Consider the following 12,320-nt stretch of genomic DNA (forward strand, 5'->3'; position numbering starts at 1 on the left):
CTATCTTCCAGAAGAGTTAAGGGTTCCAGCAGCTCATGCTGTGCATTTCTACTCTTTAAAAAAAAATTTTTTTTAAATTGATGAGAGAGAGAGAGAGGGAGAAAGAGAGAGAGAGAGAGAGAGAGAGAGAGAGAGAGAGAGAGAGAGAGAGGAGATGGATTTGTTGTTCCACTTATTTATGCATTCATTAACTGTTTATTGCATGCGCCCTGACTGGGGAACAAACCGAAACCTTGGTGTATCAGGGCGATGCTCCAACCAATTGAGCTACCCTGTTAGGGCCTCTTTCGTTATTTCTAAGGGAGACCAAGTTAGTAATCTTTAGCCTGAAAGGGAAGAAGGAGCCCTCAAGGCAAGCGGCGTGAGGAATGAGGCATCTTGGGACTGGTGAAGACAACTGCACCCATTCTCCCTTGGTGGGGGCACACGGCTGATTGTATGTCAGGGGGTATTATGTGATCTAAATGCGAATTCATTTATTTTTCCCTAGATCTTCCTTCGCCCACTTTTTCCTTTTGAAATCCAAGGAGTTAGGCCAGTCTCTGCTCATTGTCTCATGAAAAGTATGTGGCAAAAGAATGCAGAAAGAAAAGAATTCTAAATCTGGCTTTATGTTTAAAAAGCATAGCCACTTAGAAGAACAGAAAGGACATGTAGACAGAATACTTGGGAGAAGACATGTTTAAGGGCCTTCTTCCTCCTCACTTGCACCAACTGAAAATATTTCTTGGCTGTATCAGACATCACTAGAGGTTGCTTTCCCAACATCCAGTCTCTGAACACGAATCCTCAAATCTATCCAGTTCCAGCCCACACCCGGACCCATGTGCTTCAGGGGAGTCTGGCCCCAGATTCAGGTGCCCCGGATCCTGACCGGTGATTGCCAATGCCCATTCTCCTTGCCAGTGATCATTTTAGGCGTGAGACCCAATTCTGCAAAATAAGAAGGGAATGGACAGTTTCCCTCACTTTAAGAAGAGATACCAACAAAGGATGGTCCCCTTTCTGCCTCTCAGCGTGTTGTGCCTGGAAAAGACGCATGAAGCCACTACAGCATGTTGCTCCCTTCCTGAGGGAGAGGCAGACGCAGAGACTGGCAGAGACAAAGAAGACGAGAGGATCACAGGGAAGTGAAGCCGGACCCCGATGGTCCTTGCCAGGAACTGTCCTGCCTCTGAACTTCTTTTTTTAAAAAAATATATTTTATTGATTTTTTACAGAGAAGAAGGGATAGAGAGTTAGAAACATCGATCAGCTGCCTCCAGCACACTCCCTACTGGGGATGTGCCCGCAGCCAAGGTACATGCCCTTGACTGGAACCGAACCTGGGACCCTTGAGTCCGAAGGCCGATGCTCTATCCACTGAGCCAAACCAGTCAGGGCACTGAACTTCTTTTTATGTTACATTATTGTTTAAGGTACTTGCATTTGCTCGTTTTGTGCCCTGCAACCAAAGGCATCCTAACTGGCTGAGGGGAGAAAGGAACATGGAAGACAGAAGAGATAGTAGCAGTGCCTGAATGAGGGAACTAGCCTCCAGGGACTCTCAAGATTAGAAGGTATTTCACATTTTCCACCCACTCGGCCTCTGATCAGGTGACCACCACACATTTGTACCCAGGGTCCTGCTAGTCTTTCTCATTAACATCTGGTGAGGATGTACCTCCCACAGAGCCAGGGTAAACCCTGAGAATTGCCCAGCAAAACTGATATGCTTTCCTTACATGGAAACCATGTTAAACATGTTAAAACATACAGGTTATACATGTTTGTTGGACAGATGTTTTAAAAATACATGTGCAGGCAGCCAAAGAAAATTATGCATCACCTTCTCTGAAAACCTGCAGCATACTAATGGGACAGATTTTTAAAGCACTGCAGTGTGGGGCTACCTCAAACCACCTCCTTGTGCTTCTCTATAAAGATGATTGTACTCGGAGTGTAATTCTGAAAGGCATTTCCAGGTGCAGCAGGGTCCAGCCAGGATAGCCCTCCTTGGTAGCAAACTAGACAGTGCAAATCTGGACTCTCCCCTCGCTCTCCTTTAGTTTCACTCTTGTGGATTTTGGCTACTTGGTCTTCCTTTTACTTGCGGTTTGCCACTTTCCATTTCTTCTTTCGTTGTTGACAGGTGTCCAGCTCTTGATACCACCTTTTGCATCTTGAAACAGGCCTCAGATGACCTCACCATTTGCCTCCTTCCCTGGGTAAACAGACACAGCCCAGCACGGCTGCTATTCTGAGTCTCTTCCCAGATACTCGATCAAAAACAGAGAAGGGTCATCTAAAGGTCATTTCCCCAATTTGCCTAATCTTCTAGCTCTGGCAGTCTTTGAAAGTGATGTAGTTCAGAGGTTTGGCAGCAGCGACTGGGAGAAAAATGGGATGGGATAGCGGCAAGGTCAAATGGTTATAGGGGAAGAGGATCTGACCAACGGAAGATGGAAGAGTGAAAGCAGGCGGGAGTACGTTGCAGGAAAAAGAAGATATTAAAGATGCTTAAAGGGAAATTGATATGACATCTGGGAGCACATCGGAGACTGTGTCCTCCAGGAGGGCTATGAAAATAGACTGCGTGGGTGTGTACTGCGACTCACTTCAATCTGTTAGACTTTGGGCAAGTGACTTAGCCTCAAGGCTCAGGTTCCTCAACCATAAAATGGGGATGAAAGGATTAAATTAAATAATAGAAGTAGAGCACTTAGAACAATGCCCACCACAGAGGAGGATCCAATAAATGTTACTTTTATCATTTTTCCTACCTAATTTCTTTTATTTTTAAAATAAAATTGTATGTTTAAATTGTACAACATGATGACTTGATATACACATATATAGTGAAATGAAATTGTGGTATAATAATACAATGGAATATTATTCATTCTTAAAAAAGCAAAGACATCCTGCTATTTGCAACAACATGGATGAACCTAGAGGACACTATGCTAAGTGAAATAAGCCAGACACAGAAAGAAAAAGCTACATGATCACATTTACCTGTGGAATCTAAAATAGTCATTTCCTACCTAATTAAAAAATTATATGAAGGGGCTTAACTACTATTGATTAACTAATGAAACAGTCCTCTCTCATATTATTGGATTTATAAACTGAAAATACTATTCACATCATATTGATCAAAATAAATTTGCTATGGCAATACCACACTAGTCTTTTATAGTTTACTCCTTCCTTTTTGCCATTTGTCTTTTTATTTTTTAAATTGATTTGAGAGAGAGAGAGAGAGAGAAAGAGAGAGAGAGAGAGAGAGAGAGAGAGAGAGAGAGAGAGAGAGAGACAAGGATGTGAAAGAGAAACATCCATCCATTGCTTCCTATACACACCCAGATCAGGGATAGAACCCACAACCCGGGTATGTGCCCTGACCTGGAATCGAACCTGCAACTTTCAGTGTACAGGGCGATGCTCCAGCCAACTGAGCCACATAAGCCAGAACTTCTTTTTGCCATTTGTAAATTTCTGGCTTCAACATCTATTATTTTCCACTTCTCTGGTACATATGGATGTGGAATATTAGGAGACAATTGTAGCCCTTTTAAGTATAATACATAAATTTCATAGATATTTATAGCAAAGAAAAGCAGCATGGGATACTTAATAACCTTTTGTAAGAGCCATTAAATTATAAAAATAATACCATCTGCAGTAAAGGGTTTTATTTTTATTTTTTAGAATATATTTTTATTGATTTCAGAGAGGAAGGGAGAGGGAGGGAGAGATAGAAACATCAATGATGAGAGCGAATCATTGATCGGCTGCCTCCTGCATGCCCCCTACTGGGGACTGAGCCTACAACCTGGGTATGCGCCCTTGACCGGAATCGAACCCAGGACCCCTCAGTCTGCAGGGCAATGCTCTATCCACTGAGCCAAACTGGTCAGGGCTGCAGTAAAGGGTTTTAGATTTCACAGGAATTATTAACATTTACAGATTAACTCTAAATTTCTTTTTTTCCCTATTATAGTATCTTTCAGTTACAGGCCCATTATTTTCCAAATGTAACTTAGTTATTAACTTAAAGGTCAACCTGAATTTCCATAATTCTTGCTGCTATGCATCCACCCTGCCAGAGCTGTTAATGGGCAATGAAATGCCTACAATATGTAAAGGAAAGAGAGAAGTGGAAGAAGAGAACCCAAGAAGCGAGTGAGCATATAGATTTGAAATACAGGGTGGGGTAAATGAAAGTTTATAGTTGTGCGTATGTGAAACAGAGTTTATTCTTGGATTATTATTTATTAACTATTGTATTATTTTCTATCTGCACAACTGTCAACCTACTTTTTCCCCAACTTGTATTTGGAGGTTGGCAATAGTGTTATGTATTATTTTCTATGAGTAATAGGTGGATTTTAGAAATACTTAAAACCTGGACAGGCACCATAAATAAAAATGCATAATTCAGGAGTAAAGTGCACTTCAATGAAAGCTGCTTCAGGGTTTTTTTTTTAGTTTTTTATTTTTATTTTTTTAATAAAAAGAGAACTTCTGTTTCCCCAAGGCCTAACTTTGAGTTAAGGCAGAGGTAAAGATTCTGGACTGTTGGATGCAATGAGGCGTCAGAAGTCATGATCTCTTCCAGGTGGGCAGCCAACAAAGCTACTTGAACAGAACAGCGGTCAGGCCTCCTGTCACTTGGGGAGCTCAGAGCCAATCGAGCAGGACATCAACCAGAGAAAGCAACTCCTTTCTAACGAAACAGAAGTGCACTTGTATGGGATGACGTAGAAAATGGATGGCCGAGGCCGTTCCGATTTGTGATCCGGTAGAGAGTAGGACTTCTGTTTCTGTCTGTCTAAACTCTGAGACATCTTTGCCATAACTGAAAGTACTGTGATGAATAGTGCCGACTCTTGGAGTCCATGAAAAATGCTTTTCCTCTGGCCAAACATACAAGTAAAATTCATTTTTCATATTCAGAATCCAGGTTCTATAAATTTTATATTTAGATGTGCTCAGCTCACCCTAAGGACCTCACAGCACACAGTCGAATGCTTTTTGAAGCCCACATTCACAAAGGGTATGAACCCATTAGGGCTAATTTATTCTTCCAGCACAGCGTGAAGCCAGGGCGAGGCCTGAAGATGTAGGCACACCCCAGCTTTCCCTGGGATGCTGTGATGTGGTGAATTGGGGCTCTGTTATGGGCTGAATTGTATCCCATCAAAATTCATAGGTTGCATCCTAATCCCCAGTACCTCAGAATGCCAACCTATTTGGAGATAGGATATTTAAAGAGATAATTAGGTTAAAATGAGGGCATTTGTATGATCCCTAATCCAATAGGACTGGTGTCCACATAAAAGGAGGAAATCTGGACATAGAGGGAAGATAAAGTGAAGACACAGAGGAGGTGGCCATCTATAAGCCAAGGGGGTCAGACTTGTAGCCTGCAGAAGGGGAAAAATACACTGCTTTTGTTTAAGCCATCTCGTCTGTGGTACTTTGTTACAGCAGCCGTAAAGCCTAATAGGACAGCTCTATTTGTTCTAGGAACTGTTAAACCTCATTAGACATTCCGTGTCTACATTCAAGAACGCTGATCTTCCACTAATAGAGCTGGTGTTCCTTCCACTTGGGGGGGAACATCAACATAAGGAGAGGGGTTTGGTGGAAATACAGGTGAACAAAATGAAGAAATAAAATATAACTATGATTGCACCACTTAGAGGTAACTTCATATATTGCCAATTTTTCCAGACTTTACTATAAATACTTAAATTTACACACACACACACACGAAAATGGAATCATTTACTTTTTGTGATCATCTTTCCATGTCAATAATTTTGAATTTATAGCATCACTTCTAATGTCTGATATCATTTCAGTGCATCAACTATATCCTAGAAGTGGAATTGGTGGGTAGGGTGTGTCCAAGCTTAGGCATATGTAAAGGCTTTTGATATATGTTGCCAAATTGCCTTCCAGAAATGAGAGATTCATTTATATTCAGAAAGCCTATTTTGAGAGCAACATAAAGCCCTGTAACTGGTAACTCTTGACTCAGCTGTTCATGGGCTTTCAGCCAAATGCCTAGGGAGTTGAGTGTGGAAACCAGGGGACACTGAAAATCTGTGTTGCCAGGGCCTCAGCACACTCCCTGATGGAAGAGTGTCTGGGGCTGGTGGAGGGACATTTCCCACCTTAGCGAAGTGACAGGTGGCGGGAAGCCTGGTAGGATCAGCACCCTGCAGCTGGGATGGGAGCCGCAAGCCCCGCCAGGAGGGGCCGCCTCGGGTCAGCTGCTAGGCTTCTCCTGGCAGGGCGTGGCATCCATGGGATTGTGGAGAACGGAGTGGGAAGAGGGACTCACGTTGCTCACTCTCGTCCCCAAGGATCTATGAATGGGCTGGGAGGAACCCATGGGCTGAGGTTTGAAGGATTTCACTGCAGGGAGCCTGAGGTCACTGAGATGGCCCCCGGCTGTGAATTTTGTCCCTCGGGCTTTCGGGGCCTGGGAAAATACAGGTTATGCTAGGGAATGAGACGAGAAGGACTGATAGCCTCCGCAGTTTTCATGCATTAATGGAAGATGCCATTTGATTTTGGTTCCTTGCCCAGTATTAGAGATCCCAGGGGGCACACTTCAAAGGAAAGCCAAGCTAATCTTAAATGAAAAAGAAAATGTTTTCTTTCATAAACACAAAAATTATGTGGCACTCGATAAAATGTGCTGGCAAGTAAATGTCTGACATGTCGTGTGATAAATAAAATAGGTTAATTCCTCGGGAGAAGGACTTGAATGCCACTTATCATTAGATAGAAACTTTCAATGGGATCTTTCTAAGGAAGATAAGCGGTGGCCTCTGATTTAGTAACGAACGGAGCTCAGCAGACGGGAGAACAGCACCTTCACTGTTGCCTGGAAAGGGGCTGTTCCCCTTCTCAGTGGGTTTCCAGACCGTCACAGAGTCTGCTTTGGAGGCTGGGCCTCTGCTGGTCAGACATAACCTACACAGCAAAAGGACAGTCACGTTGATCTTGGTACAGACCTCGTCTAATAAATGATAATGTGTTGTAGGTATGAGTGCAGAATTAACAACATTTTGTTGGATTTCTTTGAAACTGAGATTTAGCTGCCAAAGTTGCTTCCCAAAGTAAACGTCGGTTTCGTACATTTGCCCGAGGCAAGGACTAAATTTCCAATAAAACAAACGAGCGACTCTTTCCCGGAGGTTGTTTCCTTCTATCTCCAAGTGGTACCGAGGAGAATGAATTACTTCATAATCTCACTCACTGTAGCCTATCAGATTGAAAACGGTTATGGAAAAGCAGCGCTTACCGTCTACCATGGGTTTGGGCTGAGAGCTTTTGAGGCGCAGCGAGGGCCGGAAGCGGGTTCGGTCGTTGAAGCTCCAGCTCTTCTGCACTTTGGTGGGGCTGCCCTCGGCTGTGATGTCGGTGCTCGGGGACCTCCTGTCACCTATCGAGGCTTGTCTGCTCTTAATACTCTGGCCTCTTGGGCTAGCCATGCGCACCCGCTCCTTAAAACTTAGCTTCTGACTGTGGACAACAGAGGCACGATTATTCCATTTCAAGCAGTTTCTTCTATGCCACTTGGGTAAATAATTTGATGAAATGGTAAATGGTCATATACTTCAGTAAATAAAATGTTTTTAGCAAGTAGGAGCATAGAAATATATTTTCCTCCTATTGAAAATCTGAGTTTTGTTTAATCTGTTGGCATTCATTTGACATTAATCTCATGCTACAGGTATACACACCCTTTCTGCATTCATCATAGAAAGAGCTAAGATCAAGTGCAGTAGTTTGTATACAATTAATTACACTGGAAATAGCCAAGAGCTGGTTTGGTCATCACTTTTAAACAGATTTTAGTTTTAACCTCAACTTTTGAGATAAAAAAAAAGTTACTTTTTTATTTGGGAGCATCTCTTTTTATAATTTCTAAACATTTCTACAGGAAAACAGGGAGACAGTTACATATACATATATATATCTACATTCTGCATGCATTTTATATTCCAGGCAAGATTACGATATCCATAAATTCATGCAATCTCATAGCAGTTGGTAGCACTGCATACGTAATATTAAACATACCAACACAACACCGCACTTCTTTTATGTTGACACTCATTCTTGTGAGATGAAACCACACAAGGTACAACAGCCCCAACATATAATGAATGTGATGACTGATGAACAGAATGAGACGTCATGTTCACTAACACAATTTCCTGCTCTTAAACAGGTTTATTGATTTGCTGTGGCAGCTACTGGTAAATTATATCTGTTCAGGTATTCAGTTCTTAGATGCCAGCTAGGATTGAACTGTTGGGGATTGATAAAGGAAACATTAACAACAATGATAAAATCCAAAGTACTGCCCGACTGGCATGGCTCAGAGGTTGAGTGTTGACCTATGAACCAGGAGGTCATGGTTCCATTCCTGGTCAGGGCATATGCCTGGGTTGCCAGTGGAGGGCGTGCAGAAGGCAGCCAATCAATGATTCTCTCTCGTCATTGATGTTTCTGTCTCTCTCTCCCTCTCCCTTCCTCCCTGAACTCAATACCATTATTTAAAAAAAAATCCAAGTGCATCTCCATGTTTTCCTGATTAAGAGATGTGGGGTGATGTGGTGGGAAGGGCAGACTGAAATCCGAGAGGCTTGGGTCCTGGAGTCCTCATCTCTCACACGGAGACAACAGTAACAACCCGGCTAAGGGATTCCTGTGGGAGTCAAATGAACTGCAAGAAGCTTTGTGTACCTATTTTGTTTGTGTTCTTGTTTCATTTAGAAACTGCTGTGTTATTTATTAGAAAGTGACCGTTATCAGGTAAGAGGTCCAGGATTTTCCAGGGCCTGCAGACATGAAGGGTGTTGGATTGGAGGGGAGTCACTGAAGCAGCTACGCGGAGCTGCCGAGACCCGCAGCGGTTGTGGGGCGTGAAGCAGCGTTCTCATGGAAAGGGATTATCTGAGACGAAGTGGAGGCCTGGTCTTTTCCACTTACCGCAACGTCCACTGTCCCCAACTGCAGCATGCCAACAGCAAATGTGTTTAGTGGATATGTGTTTTGCAGCTAACAAGAAACAGTAACATTTATTTTTCCATGCCTAGTTGCTTAACAAATGATATTCTAAAAAGACACCACGTTTTATGTGTGTTTACATGAAAACAAATCAAATAATGAACTATGGTGATCAGAAAGTCCTGGGAACAATAACAATTGACCATGCAACTGACAGCTCTCCTCAGAAACGCAGACGTAGCTAAATCCAGCACAACTAGCTGAAGGCACATGCAAAGAACAGGCTGGGCAGTTTTGTGATGGGGTCAGGTGGGTTCAAGAGTTCTTTAAAACAATCCCATCAGTCATCGGCTTTTTCTGTACTTGATAAGTGTGTGATTAAATGGTAGATTACATTAAATAACAGCAACAATAACATCATAAAACTGCATCTTTTTATTCTCAGGCTAGGATCTACATGTACTCTACAGCCTTCAAATTATTTCAACAAATCCTTCAAGGGATAGTGCCCAAAATGACTAACTACTCTTCTCAAGCTTTTTAAATTTTTTGGGGGGGTAAAAATTTCAAATCTCTTTTTAGTGTTAGCACATCTGTTCCATCATTGAAATTTATGATGATCTGGTTCAGGAACATATGTTTACCTCTGCACCTTGATTTAGATTAATGAGTGGCTTAAGTGGACATGGCTATCATTACAAGTGTTCTCACTATACTTGATCTAATCGATTACCTTTTCTGGAACAAACTGATCCTAATTACTACAGAAGGTTGCATTTTAGTTAATATAAAATTATTTTTTTCAAACTTTCAAGATATATCTTTTTCCTAGGTCAGTTAAATGAACAGAAAACTAATAAATATATCACAAAAACATTTGATATAGAATCTAATTTTTCCTTTAAAAAAATCTCAATTACTAAAAAAAGTAACAAATACCCCAAATAAGTATCAAATCCACTGTGGCTCATTTACAATAGCAAAATATATAAAAACAATTGTTTCCATGAAAATATTTTAAAAATTGCTCCTTTGAAGTATTTTGATATTATCTCTAAGAATAAATGGAAAGTGAAAATATTATTCTCTGAATCTTAATAGCATTTAAAACACTTAAAGTTGATATAAATGAGTTCTAGGTACCATTTTGCCTTCTGTCCTTCTAAATTACATGAATATTTGCCCATGTCTACTATTTAAAAAATTCTCAAGAACTCTTTTAAAGTGAACTCAACATATTAGAAACATATTAAACACACGAAATTAGAAAAAAATGCAATATTTTCACTCTCTCTTTTGACATAATTGTATGAAAGTTACGAATAAGATCCTAATCCAGAACTTTTAAACCAGGCAACATTTGTTTTATTAGTTTTCCTACTTCATTTCCTCTTTGGAAATCAACAGAGCATCATGATTAGATGGCTATTAAACAGATTAGGTAGCCATTATTGAAAACACACATTGATGAAAAAATATAGGTTCTTCACTGGCCCATTGAAGTTTTCATTATTTCCCTGTTGTGTGTGTGTGTGTGTGTGTGTGTGTGTGTGTGTGTGTTGATCAATAAACATGATTTTATATAAAGGAAGATTTATGTAACATTGTTTTTTTGGAAGAATGCCAAGGATTATCCCCAGGGCAACAACAAAGAGGTCACTCTTTGGAGAAAGTAACTAACGGGTCGCTGTGGCCATTGACGGCAGGATCTGAGTATGCAGTCTCACATTCCCAGCTGAAGACTATACCCAGGGGAGCCTGTACAACTGCTCTGCAAGGGAATGCTTCCCTCTCTAGGAACCAGATGTACAATTTACTCAAACGGCCTAGCATGCAGTCTACTAGTGGGTATTTCCTGCCAGAGAATGGTGTGGCATCACTGTAAACCCACAGTAATCCTCTTGGACTTAGAATGCTGTAGTTATTGTTATATTTAATTAGGGTTTTAGCCCTTCATAAGATAAGCATTCTACAAATGCTCGCCTCAGGCACAATATGGCAAGTGAGCCATTAACAATCCAGTGCGTGCAGCAGCTCAGCAGTTGTTCCACCACAAGGAGGCGCCAAGGGGATGACTGCCAGTACTGTGCGGGACCTGCCAATAGGACAAATGTGTCCCAAGGGTCGAGAGTATCAAAGCAGGCAACAGGCAAAAAGGAAAATTACAAGCGGGTTGAAAACCCCAGTCGAGAAGTCCTTAGAAAGAGTGAGTCTCAGACAGGGCTCAAGTAGGATGGCGCTGAAACCTGGTCATGCACCTGAGGTTAGCTGGCATTCTCAAGTCTCATGTCAATAGCTGGGATGCTGGGTACCTCTGCTTCCGTGTGGTGTACATTCTGAAGAGCTTCTGCTTATTACTACAGAACTGACTAGGAGTGAGGGAAATAGAGTAGCACATTATTAAGCATTTTACCACCAGGAACGTGCTGAGGGATTTTATTTTCCATTTTGAAAAATAAAGTCATGTGTTTATATTGCTTTTTCAGATATAATAATACAGCGTATTTAAGCAGTAAGTACTATGCAGTTTCATTGTGCTGCTCAAAATATATCTAGTGCTCTTAATGGTTAGAATGAAATAATTAGCTTTGATAGAGGCATTAGAAATGATGATAATCTCTGTGTTAGCATATGATACATATGAAAATAAGAATATAAATATTTTAGAATACAGCAACCCTTATAATTAATAGCAGTGCAACATAGTATAAATAATTGAGGAACAAGATATTTCAGAGCTATAAAAAATATTTACAGGAAGTTGGTAACATTAATTGCTTTGAAATAAAAAAAAAATAAGTTCTGGATTTGTATGAAACACCTGCAGTTATAGTTAATACAGGTAACCAATGTCAGGTAGAATACCTGTTCAAAATGACAGAAGAAAGGATTCTAGGTTGCTAGTTTGTTAGAAAAAAGTTTTTTATTTTAAGTCTTATGATGTGTTTTTCCCCCTCTATAAATAAATGTGAACAGAAGAGACCACTTTGAAAAAAAAATTTGAAACAATCTAACATTTTGCCAATAAGGGCACAAGTTGGCTATCCTGGGAAAAAAGCCTAGTCTTACTGCATTTAACAACACATGCAGATCATTCATTGCAGACAGAAGAAGGAGGTGTAAATAATGGAAAATAAATGCGGAAGAAATATAACATAGTTTTTGCATCAGTGTTCTAGAATTCTTTCCTAAGAGCCACACATTTCCTCCATGCCTAATAAAGCCAGCCATGGAGGAGCCATTTGGACAAGGCACTCAGCGGATTGCAACACAGTCTTGTAATGTAATAAAATAATATC

General features: G+C 40.9%; 1 protein-coding gene across 2 annotated transcripts in view; it reads right to left on the bottom strand.

Annotated features, from left to right (window-relative positions):
• The window catches only part of KCNQ5 (potassium voltage-gated channel subfamily Q member 5), a 529,981-nt gene that overhangs the window by 62,284 nt on the left and 455,377 nt on the right, over window positions 1–12,320 (bottom strand). For both annotated transcript variants that reach the window (XM_059701183.1, XM_059701182.1), the window contains one exon: window positions 7,307–7,527. In XM_059701183.1, the coding sequence (XP_059557166.1) occupies window positions 7,307–7,527 (221 nt within the window). The remainder of the gene's footprint in view (window positions 1–7,306; window positions 7,528–12,320) is intronic.

Source organism: Myotis daubentonii, chromosome 6, assembly GCF_963259705.1.
Source record: "Myotis daubentonii chromosome 6, mMyoDau2.1, whole genome shotgun sequence".
Classification (NCBI taxonomy): domain Eukaryota; kingdom Metazoa; phylum Chordata; class Mammalia; order Chiroptera; family Vespertilionidae; genus Myotis; species Myotis daubentonii.